General features: G+C 48.3%; 2 protein-coding genes and 1 pseudogene across 2 annotated transcripts in view; 1 reads left to right on the forward strand and 2 right to left on the reverse strand.

Annotated features, from left to right (window-relative positions):
- Nucleotides 1-7,313, forward strand: part of LOC146009924 (uncharacterized) — a 29,228-nt gene extending 21,915 nt beyond the window's left edge. The window contains exons 6-7 of the mRNA XM_083150560.1: nucleotides 629-740; nucleotides 5,222-7,313. Coding sequence (XP_083006686.1) covers nucleotides 629-740; nucleotides 5,222-6,648 — 1,539 coding nt within the window. The 3' untranslated portion in view covers nucleotides 6,649-7,313. The remainder of the gene's footprint in view (nucleotides 1-628; nucleotides 741-5,221) is intronic.
- Nucleotides 1-17,405, reverse strand: part of LOC146009910 (uncharacterized) — a 272,626-nt gene that overhangs the window by 141,404 nt on the left and 113,817 nt on the right. The gene's annotated exons all lie outside the window — the stretch shown is intronic.
- On the reverse strand, nucleotides 8,854-8,972 carry LOC146011790 (5S ribosomal RNA; annotated as a pseudogene).

Below are 17,405 nucleotides of genomic sequence, written 5' to 3' on the forward strand. Positions count from 1 at the left end.
CTGAGACGTGTGTTCACCATTAGGTATAAATCTAGAAAATATAGATTCTACTGTAGGACTATAACCCTACCGTATGTATACCTATTCTCTATGTAAACCCGCTAGGACTGTGTGTAAGGAAGAACCACACTCTGTCCCAGGCCTGGCCAACCCGTAGCTGAGAAATCCCAGCATACCCTCCAACTGATCAGCTGGTAAAGCATGCTGGGACTTGTAGTATTACAACAGCTGATGAGCTACAGGCTGGCCACCGGCTCCCATGATCCAGGCCCCCCCACGCAATATATCTGGAAATGTTTTACAAGTCTTGAATGAACCACATCCAGCCTGGGCCAGCCGGTCCCGCCACTTTCTTCCATGATGTTTTTTCAGCGTATGCTCACATGCCGCTGCGTATATTATTATTATTAGCTAATCATCAGTCACATACTGGTCCGTTATTAAACAATTGGGTATGAGCTTTAAGCCTCTGTGTATTGACCAATAGGCTCCTACATGTCATCATCATGCTTGTATTACAGCCGGCTTACAGTGACATCCCCACATCTGCAGTGTAACCCCCTCTCATCCTCTAATCCCGCTGTATCTTCCAGCCATTGCTAATACTGTTACTTTCTGAAACCTCCAGGGAGAAAACCTCAGTGATTTTAATATTATCATTAAAGAAGAAATAAAAGATGAGGAGGAAGAGATAGAGGTGACTATTAAAGAGGAGGAAATACCTACAGGTATTAGCACAGGTGAGTCACAGCCACTAAGTACAGAGTCACATATTCTCCTGGTTCTGTCACTACAGCAATCTCTTATCTCATACATCAGGAGCCATCAGCCCCTATTATACTCCTGCTCTCCCCCTCACATCATGTCACTGTGTGTTACCAGCCCAGAGATCTGACCAGTCTCCTCCCCGCACTCTCTGGTGTATCTCATACATCAGGAGCCATCAGCCCCTATTATACTCCTGCTCTCCCCCTCACATCATGTCACTGTGTGTTACCAGCCCAGAGATCTGACCAGTCTCCTCCCTGCACTCTCTGGTGTATCTCATACATCAGGAGCCATCAGCCCCTATTATACTCCTGCTCTCCCCCTCACATCATGTCACTGTGTGTTACCAGCTCAGAGATCTGACCAGTCTCCTCCCCACACACTCTGGAGTATCTCATACATCAGGAGCCATCAGCCCCTATTATACACCTGCTCTCCCCTCACATCATGTCACTGTGTGTTACCAGCTCAGAGATCTGACCAGTCTCCTCCCCTCACTCTCTGGTGTATCTCATACATCAGGAGCCATCAGTCCCTATTATACACCTGCTCTCCCCTCACATCATGTCACTGTGTGTTACCAGCCCAGATATCTGACCAGTCTCCTCCCCACACACTCTGGAGTATCTCATACATCAGGAACCATCAGCCCCTATTATACTCCTGCTCTCCCCCTCACATCATGTCACTGTGTGTTACCAGCCCAGAGATCTGACCAGTCTCCTCCCCGCACTCTCTGGTGTATCTCATACATCAGGAGCCATCAGTCCCTATTATACTACTGCTCTCCCCCTCACATAATGTCACTGTGTGTTACCAGCACAGAGATCTGACCAGTCTCCTCCCTGCACTCTCTGGTGTACCTCATACATCAGGAGCCATCAGCCCCTATTATACTCCTGCTCACCCCTCACATCATGTCACTGTGTGTTACCAGCCCAGAGATCTGACCAGTCTCCTCCCCGCACTATCTGGTGTATCTCATACATCAGGAGCCATCAGCCCCTATTATACTCCTGCTCTCCCCCTCACATCATGTCACTGTGTGTTACCAGAACCAGAGATCTGACCAGTCTCCTCCCCGCACCCTCTGGTGTATCTCATACATCAGGAGCCATTAGCCCCTATTATACTCCTGCTCTCCCCCTCACATCATGTCACTGTGTGTTACCAGCCCAGTGATCTAACCAATCTCCTCCCCGCACTCTCTGGTGTATCTCATACATCAGGAGCCATCAGCCCCTATTATACTCCTGCTCTCCCCCTCACATCATGTCACTGTGTGTTACCAGCCCAGAGATCTGACCAGTCTCCTCCCCACACTCTCTGGTGTATGTCAAACATCAGGAGCCATCAGCCCCTATTATACTCCTGCTCTCCCCCTCACATCATGTCACTGTGTGTTACCAGACCAGAGATCTGGCCAATCTCCTCCCCGCACCCTCTGGTGTATCTCATACATCAGGAGCCATCAGCCCCTATTATACTCCTGCTCTCCCCCTCACATCATGTCACTGTGTGTTACCAGCCCAGAGATCTGACCAGTCTCCTCCCCACACTGTCTGGTGTATCTCATACATCAGGAGCCATCAGCCCCTATTATACTCCTGCTCTACCCCTCACATCATGTCACTGTGTGTTACCAGCCCAGAGATCTGACCAGTCTCCTCCCCGCACTCTCTGGTGTATCTCATACATCAGCAGCCATCAGCCCCTATTATACTCCTGCTCTCCCCCTCACATCATGTCACTGTGTGTTACCAGCCCAGAGATCTGACCAGTCTCCTCCCTGCACTCTCTGGTGTATCTCATACATCAGGAGCCATCAGCCCCTATTATACTCCTGCTCTCCCCCTCACATCATGTCACTGTGTGTTACCAGCCCAGAGATCTGACCAGTCTCCTCCCCGCACTCTCTGGTGTACCTCATACATCAGGAGCCATCAGCCCCTATTATACTCCTGCTCTCCCCCTCACATCATGTCACTGTGTGTTACCAGCCCAGAGATCTGACCAGTCTCCTCCCGCACTCTCTGGTGTATCTCATTCATCAGGAGCCATCAGCCCCTATTATACTCCTGCTCTCCCCCTCACATCATGTCACTGTGTGTTACCAGGCCAGAGATCTGACCGTCACCTCCTCGCACTCTCTGGTGTATCTCATACATCAGGAGCCATCAGCCCCTATTATACTCCTGCTCTCCCCCCTCACATCATGGCACTGTGTGTTACCAGCTCAGAGATCTGACCAGTCTCCTCCCTGCACTCTCTGGTTTATCTCATACATTAGGAGCCATCAGCCCCTATTATACTCGTGCTCTCCCCTCACATCATGTCACTGTGTGTTACCAGCCCAGAGATCTGACCAGTCTCCTCCCCGCACTCTCTGGTGTATCTCATACATCAGGAGCCATCAGCCCCTATTATACTCCTGCTCTCCCCCTCACAGCATGTCACTGTGTGTTCCCAGCCCAGAGATCTGACCAGTCTCCTCCCCACACTGTCTGGTGTATCTCATGCATCAGGAGCCATCAGCCCCTATTATACTCCTGCTCTCCCCTCACATCATGTCACTGTGTGTTACCAGCCCAGAGATCTGACCAGTCTCCTCCCCGCACTCTCTGGTGTATCTCATACATCAGGAGCCATCAGCCCCTATTATACTCCTGCTCTCCCCCTCACATCATGGCACTGTGTGTTACCAGCTCAGAGATCTGACCAGTCTCCTCCCTGCACTCTCTGGTTTATCTCATACATTAGGAGCCATCAGCCCCTATTATACTCGTGCTCTCCCCTCACATCATGTCACTGTGTGTTACCAGCCCAGAGATCTGACCAGTCTCCTCCCCGCAGTCTCTGGTGTATATCATACATCAGGAGCCATCAGCCCCTATTATACTCCTGCTCTCCCCCTCACATCATGTCACTGTGTGTTACCAGCCCAGAGATCTGACCAGTCTCCTTCCCGCACTCTCTGGTGTATCTCATACATCAGCAACCATCAGCCCCTATTATACTCCTGCTCTCCCCTCACATCATGTCACTGTGTGTTACCAGCCCATAGATCTGACCAGTCTCCTCCCCGCACTCTCTGGTGTATCTCATACATCAGGAGCCATCAGCCCCTATTATACTCCTGCTCTCCCCCTCACATCATGTCACTGTGTGTTACCAGCCCAGAGATCTGACCGGTCTCCTCCCCGCACTCTCTGGTGTATCTCATACATCAGGAGCCATCAGCCCCTATTATACTCCTGCTCTCCCCTCACATCATGTCACTGTGTGTTACCAGCCCAGAGATCTGACCAGTCTCCTCCCCGCACTCTCTGGTGTATCTCATACATCAGGAGCCATCAGCCCCTATTATACTCCTGCTCTCCCCCTCACATCATGTCACTGTGTGTTACCAGCCCAGAGATCTGACCAGTCTCCTCCCCACACTCTCTGGCGTATCTCATACATCAGGAGCCATCAGCCCCTATTATACTCCTGCTCTCCCCCTCACATCATGTCACTGTGTTACCAGCCCAGAGATCTGACCAGTCTCCTCCCCACACTCTCTGGTGTATCTCATACATCAGGAGCCATCAGCCCCTATTATACCCCTGCTCTCCCCTCACATCATGTCACTGTGTGTTACCGGCCCAGAGATCTGACCAGTCTCCTCACCGCACTCTCTAGTGTATCTCATACATCAGAAACCATCAGCCCCTATTATACCACTGCTCTCCCCTCACATCATGTCACTGTGTGTTACCGGCCCAGAGATCTGACCAGTCTCCTCCCCACACTCTCTGGTATATCTCATACATCAGGAGCCATCAGCCCCTATTATACTCCTGCTCTCCCCCTCACATCATGTCACTGTGTGTTACCAGCCCAGAGATCTGACCAGTCTCCTCACCGCACTCTCTGGTGTATCTCATACATCAGTAGCCATCAGCCCCATTATACTCCTGCTCTCCCCCTCACATCATGTCACTGTGTGTTACCAGCCCAGAGATCTGACCAGTCTCCTCCCCGCACTCTATGGTGTATCTCATACATCAGGAGCCATCAGCCCCTATTATACTCCTGCTCTCCCCCCTCACATCATGTCTCTGTGTGTTACCAGCCCAGAGATCTGACCAGTCTCCTCCCTGCACTCTCTGGTGTATATCATACATAAAGAGTGATATATAGTGTTCATTCTAGCACCCTGCACCTTTCATAACCAGTGCAGTTCCTTCCTCTTTCCTGCCTATGGTGGTATTATCTACTGTGGTGCTCCTAGCACATTCTGATCTGTATTTCAGTAGATAGATATTGACCAAACTGTGTCGGTTGTGTGTATATATATATATATATATATATATATATATATATATATATATATATATATATATATATATATATATATATATATATATTTTGTAATAAAATAATGTTTTCACACAATTGAATTTGTTCCCAGCAGATGGACGCAGCAGCAATAAAGCCTCAGGGCGATGTCAACTTGTATCCTCTGGTTGTAAAAAAGCAGACAATCCTGCTGGTAATACCAACGCACGTCAGTTCCGCCAATCTGTATCTATACATGAGGATCACCTGCCTGGTAATCCAGATACCGTTACACGCAGCCTGGTCAGCACAGGTGGTAAAATATTTCCCTGCTTCGAATGCGACAAGTGTTTTACCCAGAATGCAGCACTCACACGGCATCAGAGGACTCACAGAGACGAGAGGCCGTTTTTATGTTCCGACTGTGGGAAATGTTTTACGCGCAAATCAATTCTGGCAGAACACCAGCGGATTCACACCGGCGAGAAGCCGTTTTCATGTACTGACTGCGGCAAGCGCTTCACCCAGAGGTCGGGTCTCATTATACATCAGAGAGTCCACACCGGAAAAAAAACATTTTCATGTGCGGAATGCGGGAGACATTTTATACAGAAAGCTACGATCCACACAGGAGGGAGAGAGAAGTTGTCCTGCCCAGGATGCACCTCGGGTTTTCCCTCACAGCCGCAGTATAAAAAACCTACCGTTGAGAAACCTTTTACATGTTCAGAGTGTGGGAAATGTTTTAAACACAGATCAAAGCTGAAAACCCACCTGAGAATTCACACGGGCGAGAAGCCGTTTCCGTGCTCGGAGTGCGGCAAGTGCTTCGCCCAGAAATCTGATTTTGTCAAACATCAGAGAGTCCACACAGGTGAGAAGCCATTCCGTTGTCCTGAGTGTGGGAAATGTTTTACACAAGAGACTAATCTGGTTTACCACCAGAGGCTGCATGCAGGGGAGAAGCCGTTTCCGTGCGCCGAGTGTGGGAAATGTTTTACGCAGAAAGCCAGCCTCGAGAAACACCAGAGGACTCACACCGAGGGGAAACCTTTTCCCTGTTCCGAATGTGGGAAATGTTTTACACAGAAATCCATCCTGGTGATCCACCAGAGAATCCATACGGGCGAGAAGCCGTTCTCTTGCTCCGACTGCGGGAAACGCTTTAAGCAGAGATCGGGCCTCATCCACCACCAGAGACTTCACACCGGCGAGAAGCCGTTTCCGTGTCCCGAGTGTGGAAAACGTTTCCGGTTGAAGTCGAGTTATATCAAACATCAGCGGATTCACACAGGGGAGAAGCCGTTTCCTTGCTCCGAATGCGGCAAGTGCTTCACGCAGGAATCCATCTTGGTCATTCACCAGAGAACTCACACGGGTGAAAAGCCGTATTCCTGCGCCGACTGCGGCAAATGTTTTAAACAGAAATCAAATCTCGTCGACCATCGGAGAACTCACACCGGCGAGAAACCGTTTTTATGCTCCGAGTGCGGGAAATGCTTCGCAAAGAAATCCACTTTTGTCAAACACCAGATAAGCCACACGCAATTACACGGGTGAAACGTGGGCGATATTTACTAAAGTGTACGTTTATGTAAGTGAGAGATATTGCCCGTAGCAACCAGATTCTAGAGATTATCTTCTAGAACAGGCATGTCCAAACTGTGGTCCTCCAGTGGTTGTGAAACTACACATCCCAGCATGCCTTGTCATAGTTTTAGCATTGCCTATTCGCAAAACTGTAGCAAGGCATGATGGGACATGTAGTTTCACAACAGCTGGCGGTCCATCGTTTGACCATGCCTGCTCTAGAAAGTGCTAGATAAGATCTTTTTTCCATATATGAAGGATTCAAGTTATGAAGGTTTTTGCTAAACTATTGTAATGTTTTTATACCTTTTTGTGTTTATTTATAGAACGTTTGGTTGCCTATAGCAATGTCCGATCTTCAATAGAACTACCATGTTAGTAAATTTACCCTGTAGTGTTTATATACCACAGTAATGTCCGCTCCAGCGACTGTGCGCAGCCAGAGCAACACCTGAATTGCTCCGTCTTGCGCCGTTGTCAAACAAAACACTTGAATTCCCCCCCGCAGAGGTGAGGAGCAGCAGTAGCCTTTTATTTGATAGGATATATGTCTGTATAACTGTACTGTGTGTCCTCTTTTTATGTCACTTAATAAATAAAATAGCTGAATAAAAAAATGTGTGTACGCTGTATAAGGGTTTAGCGCACAGAAATATATTGTCATGTAATAAATAATAAAAGTAACAAGAGAAAAAAAAAGGAAATGTTGGACATAATAAAAGGTGATCCTTTATAGCAAAACTGTGGCAAGGCAGGATGGGACTTGTAGTTTCACAACAGCTGGAGGGCCATAGTTTGGACATGTCTGATCTAAACTAAGACCCCTTTTACACCGCCTCAAAACTCCGGGTCTTCGGCGGGTCAGAGGCAGTGTAAATGGGTCACCCCGTGTCCCTTTACATGGGACTTCTAGGACCTGGGTAGAAGGCAGTGTAAACGGGTACACCGTGTCATCTGACCCGGCTCCCGTTTACAACAATGGGGGACGTCCAACCTGCGGACCACAGCGGCGGCAGCGGAGGAGGTGAATGGATGCCTGTGTGTGACATCCATGGCTGGGGGGGGGCTGCAAGGGGGCTGGGGGCAGCCCAGCAGCTTACCTTGGTGCTGGGCTGCCCCCAGCGCGGCGATCAGTGTTTCCGCGAGGATCACCGCGGTCCCGGCGCTTGGAGATGTCATCTCCAAGTGCCGCCTCTGTCTACACTGCGGGTGGGCACTGCAGTGTAAATGGGAGTAAATCCCGGATCCAACCCGGCTTGGATCCTTCCAAATGCTGGGTCGGATCCGGGATTTTTGGTGTAAAAGGGGTAGAACTCGCCCTGCTTTTGTATCCCTCCACACACATCACTGTCTGCCCCATTACCATGTTCTCGATGTGTCTTAGTGTATTGCATGAATAGTTCTGCCCAAAGAGCCAGATTCTCTAAGCATCAAAAGTGAGACAATGGAGAGTGATAAACAGCCAGCCAATCAGCTCCTACCTGCCATGTCACAGACTGTGTTTGAAAAATGTCAGATTGAGATAGGGGTTGGGTTGGCACAGGCTTTGAAGACAATTAATCAGTGCAAATTGAGCGGTAATAATTGGTATGAACCAACATAAGAAAAAGGCCATACGGGAAAAACGCTGACTGGCAATTGACGGTTGGTGGTGCTCCCAAATAAAGTTCAGAGTATCTTCTGAAAATGGATGTAGTCTATAAGAAAAGACTAAAGAAGAACCAAAAAGGTTTTTGGGGCACGCTTGATATGATATAATGAAATATAATGGATGTACAGATGATGTAAGGGTAAAACGTAACTTTTAATAAGAAGCTTTTAATACTACAATAAGTTCCTACATATATTTTTATAGACACACCGTTTATGCATTTGTTGAAGTTTACCATATATGATGGACTCCTGCCGATAATTAGGACAATTACTAAAAGAAAGTATTTACAACAAGAGCGAAAATGTTTTGGGAACGTTTGCCTAATAACAATTTTTATATATAATACGGTTCCAGCAAACGAAATAGGGCACTGGTAACTGCACACCACCACTACGATATCCACTACAGTGTCAGCATAGGGGGATATGGACTGTTCAACACATGAGGGAAGAGAGAAAGGGGGGGTCAAAAGGGTTGTGGCTGCACCTCAGCAGTATCGACAGGCGTACTGCTCCAGTGGATGAATACAGCACTGGATGTTCCCTATAGGTCCCCCATACAGGTACTGATCCAGCCTCTCACTGCTTAGCTTCTGTGTTCGGATGGATTACAGGCGGTCCAGTGAAGTATGGCTGTATAGCCCTAGCTGGTTAATTCCGATGCCAATAGGATGGATGAGCCAAGGTAAGCTTCTGCTGTTCAAACTGTTCAGAGCAGAGCAGCCCTGTTACCCATGTAGCATTGCAGGAGTGCTTGTACTGGCTGGATGAATGAGAGAGCCACGAAATTGGATAGTTTAGTGGTGGGAGGTGCTAACAAACAAAACCCTCATCTCTGCTGTCAAACATCATGCTAGCATCGAATGATTTGATGAGAGTCAGAGGATCATGCGATAGCTTCCTCTAAAATGAAAAGGGGATGGGGATGTGGGAATGTGAGCCCGTAGGGCTTGAGGAAAGGTTTATCCGAAAATTGGTAAATGTACCCACGGTCCCTAGATGGGAGGGAGAGTAGTCCCTGGTGTCAGTGTATGTATTACTCAAGACACCAGAAACACACCGGGGAGTCCGAATACTGATTGGGATAATAGGACTGGGAACAATTTGTGATTCAGTCCTTGAAACTTTGTGCTTATTGATGTAAATACAACTTAATAGTACGTATACACACAATGGTCTCCCAAAGGACCCTGTTGGTGCTGTCTGATATTCTGTTGACAGGTAGTGTTTATCCAGATAGACTCTACGTTCTTTAAATGAAACACATTAAGTACAGGGTATGATCCTAAAGAATAATTAGCATGTGCAAATAGCAAAAAAAACGGTACTGAGTGCTTTAGGAGTAGGTATTATCAGATCTCCTGGAGAGAATCTGTGCCGTCACCAGGCATATAGGGTTAAATGTTTAAGGTATTAATCAGAGCAGAATGCTGTTAGTATATACAGGTAGCTAAATCACTGCGGCATAGATTGTGCACTCTAAAATAAGATTGACATATATAGAAATTAATTGTCTGCTGTCAATGCAATAGGCGAGCACAAGTACAAAAAACAAAATGGATAGAGTCTTTATACCGCACAAACAGACAGTTTCTCACATCAAATTTCCCGTTTAAGAATATGTTTGGTGGGTATTTCTAATGAAACGATCGTCACACGGGAGATCAGGGTGTGGGGGTTTAACCCCGTTACCTGCGCCGGCTACGGCCGGTGAAGACACCGCTGCTAATGGATCAGATCAAGTCCGGGGCACAGGAGTGAGCGGCTGTAGTGGGTACTCGCATTGTACCGTGCGTGCTGCTGCGCCGTATTGGAAGTGACGGCGGGACGGTTTGTTAGCACCTCCTTCAACTAAACTATTCATTTTCGTGGCTCTCTCATTCATCCAGCCAGTACAAGCACTCCTGCAATGCTACATGGGTAACAGGGCTGCTCTGCTCTGAACTGTTTGAACAGCAGAAGCTTACCTTGGCTCATCCACCCTATTGGCATCGGAATTAACCAGCTAGGGCTATACAGCCATACTTCACTGGACCGCCTGTAATCCATCCGAACACAGAAGCTAAGCAGTGAGAGGCTGGATCAGTACCTATATGGGGGACCTATAGGGAACATCCAGTGCTGTATTTATCCACTGGAGCAGTACGCCTGTCGATACTGCTGAGGTGCAGCCACAACAAACTTGACCCCCCCTTTTCTCTCTTCCATCTCATACTTAACAGTCCATATCCCCCTATGCTGACACTGTAGTGGATATCGTAGTGGTGGTGTGCAGTTACCAGTGCCCTATTTCGTTTGCCGGAACCGTATTATATATAAAAATTGTTATTAGGCAAATGCTCCCAAAACATTTTCGCTCTTGTTGTAAATACTTTATTTTAGTAATTGTCCTAATTATCGGCAGGAGTCCATCATATATGGTAAACTTCAACAAATGCATAAACGGTGTGTCTATAAAAATATATGTAGGAACTTATTGTAGTATTAAAAGCTTCTTATTAAAAGTTACGTTTTACCCTTACATCATCTGTACATCCATTATATTTCATTATATCATATCAAGCGTGCCCCAAAAACCTTTTTGGTTCTTCTTTAGTCTTTTCTTATAGACTACATCCATTTTGAAAAATGTCAGGCAGGAGCTGATTGGCTGGCTGTTTATCACTCTCCATTTTATCACTTTTGAAGCTTAGAGAATCTGGCCCCAAAGCTGCAGCAAACGTAAACACCGATACAAGTCTACATTGGCGCGCGTCCTCCATAGATCTATGTTCTCATGATGCAAAAGGTATAAATGACCTAAACTTCAGGGCCCTATGTCATACTATAACCATCCACCACAGTTGGGATGAAGGTGAGTTACAACAAGGGAGAGGGGGGCGATCCCCGCACAGCTTGATGGTGCGTACACACAGACAGATTTTTCTGTCTGATCTGTCTGCTGGGAACAAAAACCGGGAAATGTATAGGAGCAAATGACAATCAAAAAATTGTTCCCAAACCCTTGAAAACAGACAGTGATCAGTCAGACAAATTGTATAAATCATTCTGATATAACAAATTTATCAAAGCATTTTTTTGTTCTCTTTTCCTGCATTTGGGTGGAAATGTTTGATCATGATTGTCATTTGCTCCCATACATTTCCAGGATTTTGTTTCCACCAGAGAGATCAGACATAAAATCTGTCCGTGTGTACGCACCTTTCAAGAGATTGCTATTGTGATGCGTTAAATCCAACATGTTGAAGAATGAAGAGGTATGATCCCCAACATAAGGAGATGTTGGAGGTGCTCCTGGACCTAACATTTCCAAAAAAAGCAAGATTTGGCAGAGAAGACCTCATTCAAAAGACAGGTCCTTTTTGGAGCACATTTTAAAATGGGTAGCGGTGCATATACACTGTACAATTATTGTTTTTTTTCCAATTTCATTCATTTTTGGCCCTTCTGAACGATATTGGTCAATATATATTTCCGTGTGTACATTGAAAGACACTGATGACCAATTTCCCTTGAACTCTGTGTCCTGGACGAAAGACCTAGCTACAGTTTTTTTTTTTTTTTTGGATGACCCAGCATACCCGTTTACACTGCCCACTACACAGGTCCTGCCCGTGTTCTACCCTGGTTAGGACCTGGGTAGAAGCCCCGTGTAAAGGGGCACAGATTTTACACCGCCGCTGACCTGGGTCCACAAGGGAAAAACCCAGGGTTTTTGCGGCAGAGTAAAAGGGGTGTTAAAGGCCACTCTCGATACAATCTTGTCCGCAAACTAATAAGAGATACAGTTAAAAGTCCTGTGTAGACATAATTCATAGTGCAACAAGGATCACATACACGGGGATTCAGGTGAAGACTTTGATCTTTATTTTATAAAGCAGGTCACAGCATACCAGATGAATTCCACAGGCAAGCGTAGTTACGGGCAGCAGCATACAGGTAATCACAGCATTGAACAAACGCTCCAGCGGCCCCTACCATAGCACACATCCCAGCCTATCACTTGGGCAGCTAATCCATCAGGAGCATTTGCACACTGCCCTGAAAACAGGAAATCCCAGGTGCTGCTGACTACACCCCTGGCTTCTGCTAATGCTCCAAAACCTGGTCCGGATCATCCACATGTGGGGAGATGCTGTCTGACTCCTGATAGTCAACCTAATTAGACGCTCAAAGGGTTAATAGAATGAATGAACAATTCCCCTGATTGTAGGGGAAATAGGACGTTCTGGTTGGGATTAAGAGGGTATAACCAAACTTTCCAAGCTGAGAATACTTGTGTCAGACTTTTATTATATCAATAAGAAATGTTTTGTTCATGATTTATAAGAATAACCAATTAAAAAAAAAAACTATTAAGGGTCGATGGGCTTCTTGGGGATCAATCTAATTGGGGATCAATCTAAGTACCAGCTGGTCCATTGTGGTCGGGATCCGGACAACAGGTCTACAGCAAAAAGGTTGACATGCAAAAAGGTTGAAATGCAAAAAGATACAGCCTGTAATGCCGGCCTATCCCCCCTGGACTATGTACAGGAAGGCTTATGCTGCTACAATGCTCAGGCGCTGCCCACGCCTACGGCTTCCTCTCAGCCTGCTTAAGCCTCATCACTGGTACAGATGATGGCGCAGCTAGTTGATAGTCTCAGCTGTGCTGCCCCAGCAGCCCGTTATGCCGTCCTCACCCATGGCGGGTGTAGCCCCTCCGGCGCAGGATACCCATTGGGAGCGCTCAGTACCTGCAGATAGACGCAGGCGTCGATGATGGTATTGACGAAGGGGAGGCCTGCAATAGAGAGGATCCCCCATCTTGTCTTGATGTGCCGGCCTTGGTCACAGCTGTGAAAGAGGTCCTTAAGTTAGACGACCCCAGCTGAGCCGCCTGCATCTTCGGGCCCTATATTCAAACACCCTCAGCGTAATCTGGTTTCATTCCCTAAATCAGAGAAGTTGACTAAGGTCATCAGGGAGGCTTGGGAGGTAGCTAATAGGAAGCTCAGCTTGCCTAAGCGGTTTTCCTCCCTCTACCCTCCTCTGGCCCTAACGTAGACGCACATGTGGCAAAGTTAGTAAAATCCTCTACGCTGCCCATTCCTACTGCGTCCCTTAAGGACCCAGCTGATCAGATGTCGGAGGACTTTCTAAAACTCATTTACACCACTTCCTGGGCAGCGGGTCGGCCTGCCCTAGCATCTGCCTGGGTGGCTAAGGCTTTCGTTGAGTGGACAACTACTCTCGCGGCGGAGGCTGCCGTGGGGGTGCCTGCAGAAACCCCGCTGCCTACTATTGATTTGGTGCAAGAGTAGACATTGGTGCAATAACTGACATTTATAAAGTATTAGGACTTATTAGCTCCCCGCCCCCACCACCCTCAAATGTTTTTAAGCAGGTTCTAGCAATGACTGCACAACTTTGATGAAGGCATAATTACTTTATAACTCAGTTTTCTTGGGATAATTGTCTGGGTGCGGGGCCCCCTTGGGCTTGTCTGGCTGGACCACTTCAGGGCATCGCTACTTTACACATAGACTCATATAAACATATTATTTTTCTATGTATGTCTTTTTTATATGTCTTTTTCCACAATTTTTCACTTTTGACACACCCTTTATCACTATTAGTTGCTTACACATACTCTACATTCTATGACACTTTACACTCCATTACACTTCACAGCTATATTTTATTTATGTGATGCCCTGGGGTGGTTTTGCTGGACTGGCTTGGGGGTGCCCTGCATGAACCCCATAGTGCTAGGGACCTTCTCTAAAGAGGTGACCTTAACGTGGGGAGCAGGTAGATATATTTGGCCAAATGTATGCTAACATCCTCAGAAATGAATTATAAAAGGAATACATGTTGGCAGTAATGAGAAGCTCTTCCCTTCGAGGGTTCCCTCTTATTTGGACCGGAGCTGGATAAAATGGTAGCTAGGGTAGCAGCTTCTAAGGCTGCTTTCCTGCCGTCTGCCCCTACCCCATGGGCCCAGGCTCCTTTCCAGTCCTTCCGCTTTCAGGGCCGGGGCAGGGGACAGGCCTCCTCTAGATCTATCCAGGGTGCCAGATCCGCCAAACCCAAGGGTAAGCGTCCCTGGGCCACCAGACGCCCCGACCCTAAGCCAGTGGACAAACCCTCCGCATGATAAGGTGGGACCCCACCTGGGGGATCCCAAGGTGGGCGGACGTCTGTTGGAGTTCTCAGCCATCTGGCTAGAATCCACAACATATGCTTGGGTTCGGGACGTGGTCTCTCGAGGCTACTCCTGAACTCTTTGGCGACACCCACCAAACTCATTCTTTTCCACGAGCCTTCCATCGGACTTGGAATGGTTTCTGCGCCCAGACCTGCTCTCTCAGGGTCCGTGTCTACACCCGGATTTGAGGTGTCTGGCTTTGACGGGGTGGCTGCTGAGACCTCCCTGTTAAGAGCCAGGGGCTTTAACTCAAGAGTGATCTCCACCATACTCAAGGTGAGGAAACCTTCCTCGGCGGGGGGCTTATCACATTTGGGGGGCTTACTTTACCTGGTGTCAAACTCGCCGCTTCAATCCCAGGACTTACCGCTTGGCTAGGGTTCTGTCTTTCTTGCAGAAGGGCCTGGAGGCTGGGTTGCGCTTATCTTCCTTGAGGGTTCAATTTTCGGCCTTGTCCACCTTGTTCCATCAACGATTGGCGCTGTTGCCGGATGTTCGCACATTCCTGCAGGGTGTCTTGCATATCCAGCCTCCCTTTGTTCCCCCGGTTGCCCCATAGGACCTCTCCCTAGTCCTGTTTGCTCTTCAGGGCCCAGCTTTTGAGCCCTTGCGGTCGGTGGACCTGTGTTGGCTCACCTGGAAGGCTGTTTTCTTGTTGGCAATAGCTTCGGCCAGGAGAGTCTCTGACCTGTCAGCTTTGTCCTGTAAGTCCCCTTTCCTGGTCTTCTATTCTGAACAGGCGGTTCTTCGTACCGTCCCTTCTCACCTACCAAAAGTGGTGTCCAGCTTTCATGTCAACCAGGACATTGTCGTACCAGCCGTTGGACAGTCGGATGCTTCTACTGAATGGTCCTCCTGGGATGTTGTCCGGGCATTGTGCATCTAGGTGCACCACACTAGGCTGTTCCGCAAGTCAGACTCTCTCTTCATACTCTATGGGTTTCAGAAGAGAGGGTGGGCTGCTACTAAGCAGACTATTGCCCGATGGATCCGTTCTGTCATCAGGCAGGCTTACTTGGGCACCTCCCTCCCGGTTTCGACAGGGATACGGGCACATTCCACTAGGTCTGTGGGGGCGTCTTGGGCTGTTAGGGGCGGTGCAACAGCTGAGCAAATTTGCAAGGTGGTGACTTGGTCGTCCGCCAATATTTTCTGGCGCTTTTACACTTTTGACATGTTTGCCTCCCAGGACTCGGCCTTTGGCCAGAGTGTGTTGGCTGCGGCACAAGCGTGTCCATAACCCTTAGGTGGCTGCTTTAGGACGTTCCACTGTAAAAGCCTGTGGCCCCTGATGTGTCCCGACGAATAAAACGAGATTTATGTCTTACCTGGTAAATCTCTTTTTTCGAGGACGTCAGGGGCCACCGGGATCCCTCCCTGCTGCGCCTGCTTTAGTTATGGTTACGTTACTGTTATGTTATATTGTTCCCCTGTTGAGGGTACTAACATGTTCAGATTGTGTTCTGTGTGGTGCTTCTCTTTCTTCTCTCTTGTCTCCTGCCATGGCTTGTAAAAAAACTTGGCCTGGAGGTGGGGTAGAGGAGGGGAGTAGCCTGGCTGCCTGGGAGGCAGTTGAAGTTTAACCTCTAGGGTTCTGGAAGCTCTCTCCCACTCCACTACCCACTGTAAAGCCTGTGGCCCCTGATGTCCTCGAAAAAAAAGATTTACCAGGTAAGACATAAATCTTGTTATATTGGATTAGAATATAAGGTACTCTTTACCTAGCACGGCGCCCATCGCGGGCATCGCGGGTACATTTATGTCTGGCCGCGACGCGATGCTCCCGATTTGCCATAGGAATCAATGTTAAAAGGCCCGATGGACACGATTTTACTGTTAAATGCCTCAATGGACCCGATGTGGCCATAGGAAACAATGTTAAATGGGCCTTGGAGCCCAAATAGTTACCCTGAACTCTGAAATGGCCCCCCCAATTGTTTACGCCACCCCACGATCAACGTCAACCCGAAGCGTGGCGAGCCCGCGAGGGGCGGCGGTACGCGTCCTCCGACCTTTTCATACCCCCACTATCCACGTCGGCGTGGAGTTGAGAATAGAATAGTGTGGCGAGCGCAGCGAGCCACCGAGCCCGAAGCGTGGCGAGCGCAGCGAGCCCCGCGAGGGGACGCGGATACCTTCACAGCTATACGCGTCCCCTCGCGGGCTTCACAGGTGTCCATGGCGACGCGGACACCTGTGAAGCCCGCGAAGGGACGCGTTTACCTGTGAAGGTATCCGCGTCCGCTCGCCACGCTTCGGGCTCGGTGGCTCGCTGCGCTCGCCACACTATTCTATTCTCAACTCCACGCCGACGTGGATAGTGGGGGTATGAAAAGGTCGGAGGACGCGTACCGCTGCGCTCGCCACGCTTCGGGTTGATCGTGGGGTGGCGTAAACAATTGGGGGGGCCATTTCAGAGTTCAGGGTAACTATTTGGGCTCTAAGGCCCATTTAACATTGTTTCCTATGGTAAAATCGGGTCCATTCAGCCATTTAACATGAAAATCGTGTCCATCGGGCCTTTTAACATTGATTCCTATGGCAAATCGTGGGCATCGCGTCGCGGCCATCGTGTGCACATTTATGGCCAGCCGCGACGCGACCGACGCGATGTCCATGTTTAACATGGTTTTCAATGGGGAAATCATGGACATCGCGTCGGTCGCGTCGCGGCCGGGCATCTTTAGCACGCGACCGACGCAATTTTTTACCTCACGATGCCCACGATCAAGATCGTGGGCGCCGTGCTAGGTAAAGAGTACCGAATATAATGTTCAATCTCCCCAACTGATATTAGACACTACAAAGAAATACAGAAGTATATCAATGTACGCATAATGAGAGGACAACAAAGTCAAAAAATTATATATCGGAATTCAGA

Source organism: Crinia signifera, chromosome 6 (assembly GCF_055691185.1).
Source record: "Crinia signifera chromosome 6, ASM5569118v1, whole genome shotgun sequence".
In the NCBI taxonomy this organism is placed as follows: domain Eukaryota; kingdom Metazoa; phylum Chordata; class Amphibia; order Anura; family Myobatrachidae; genus Crinia; species Crinia signifera.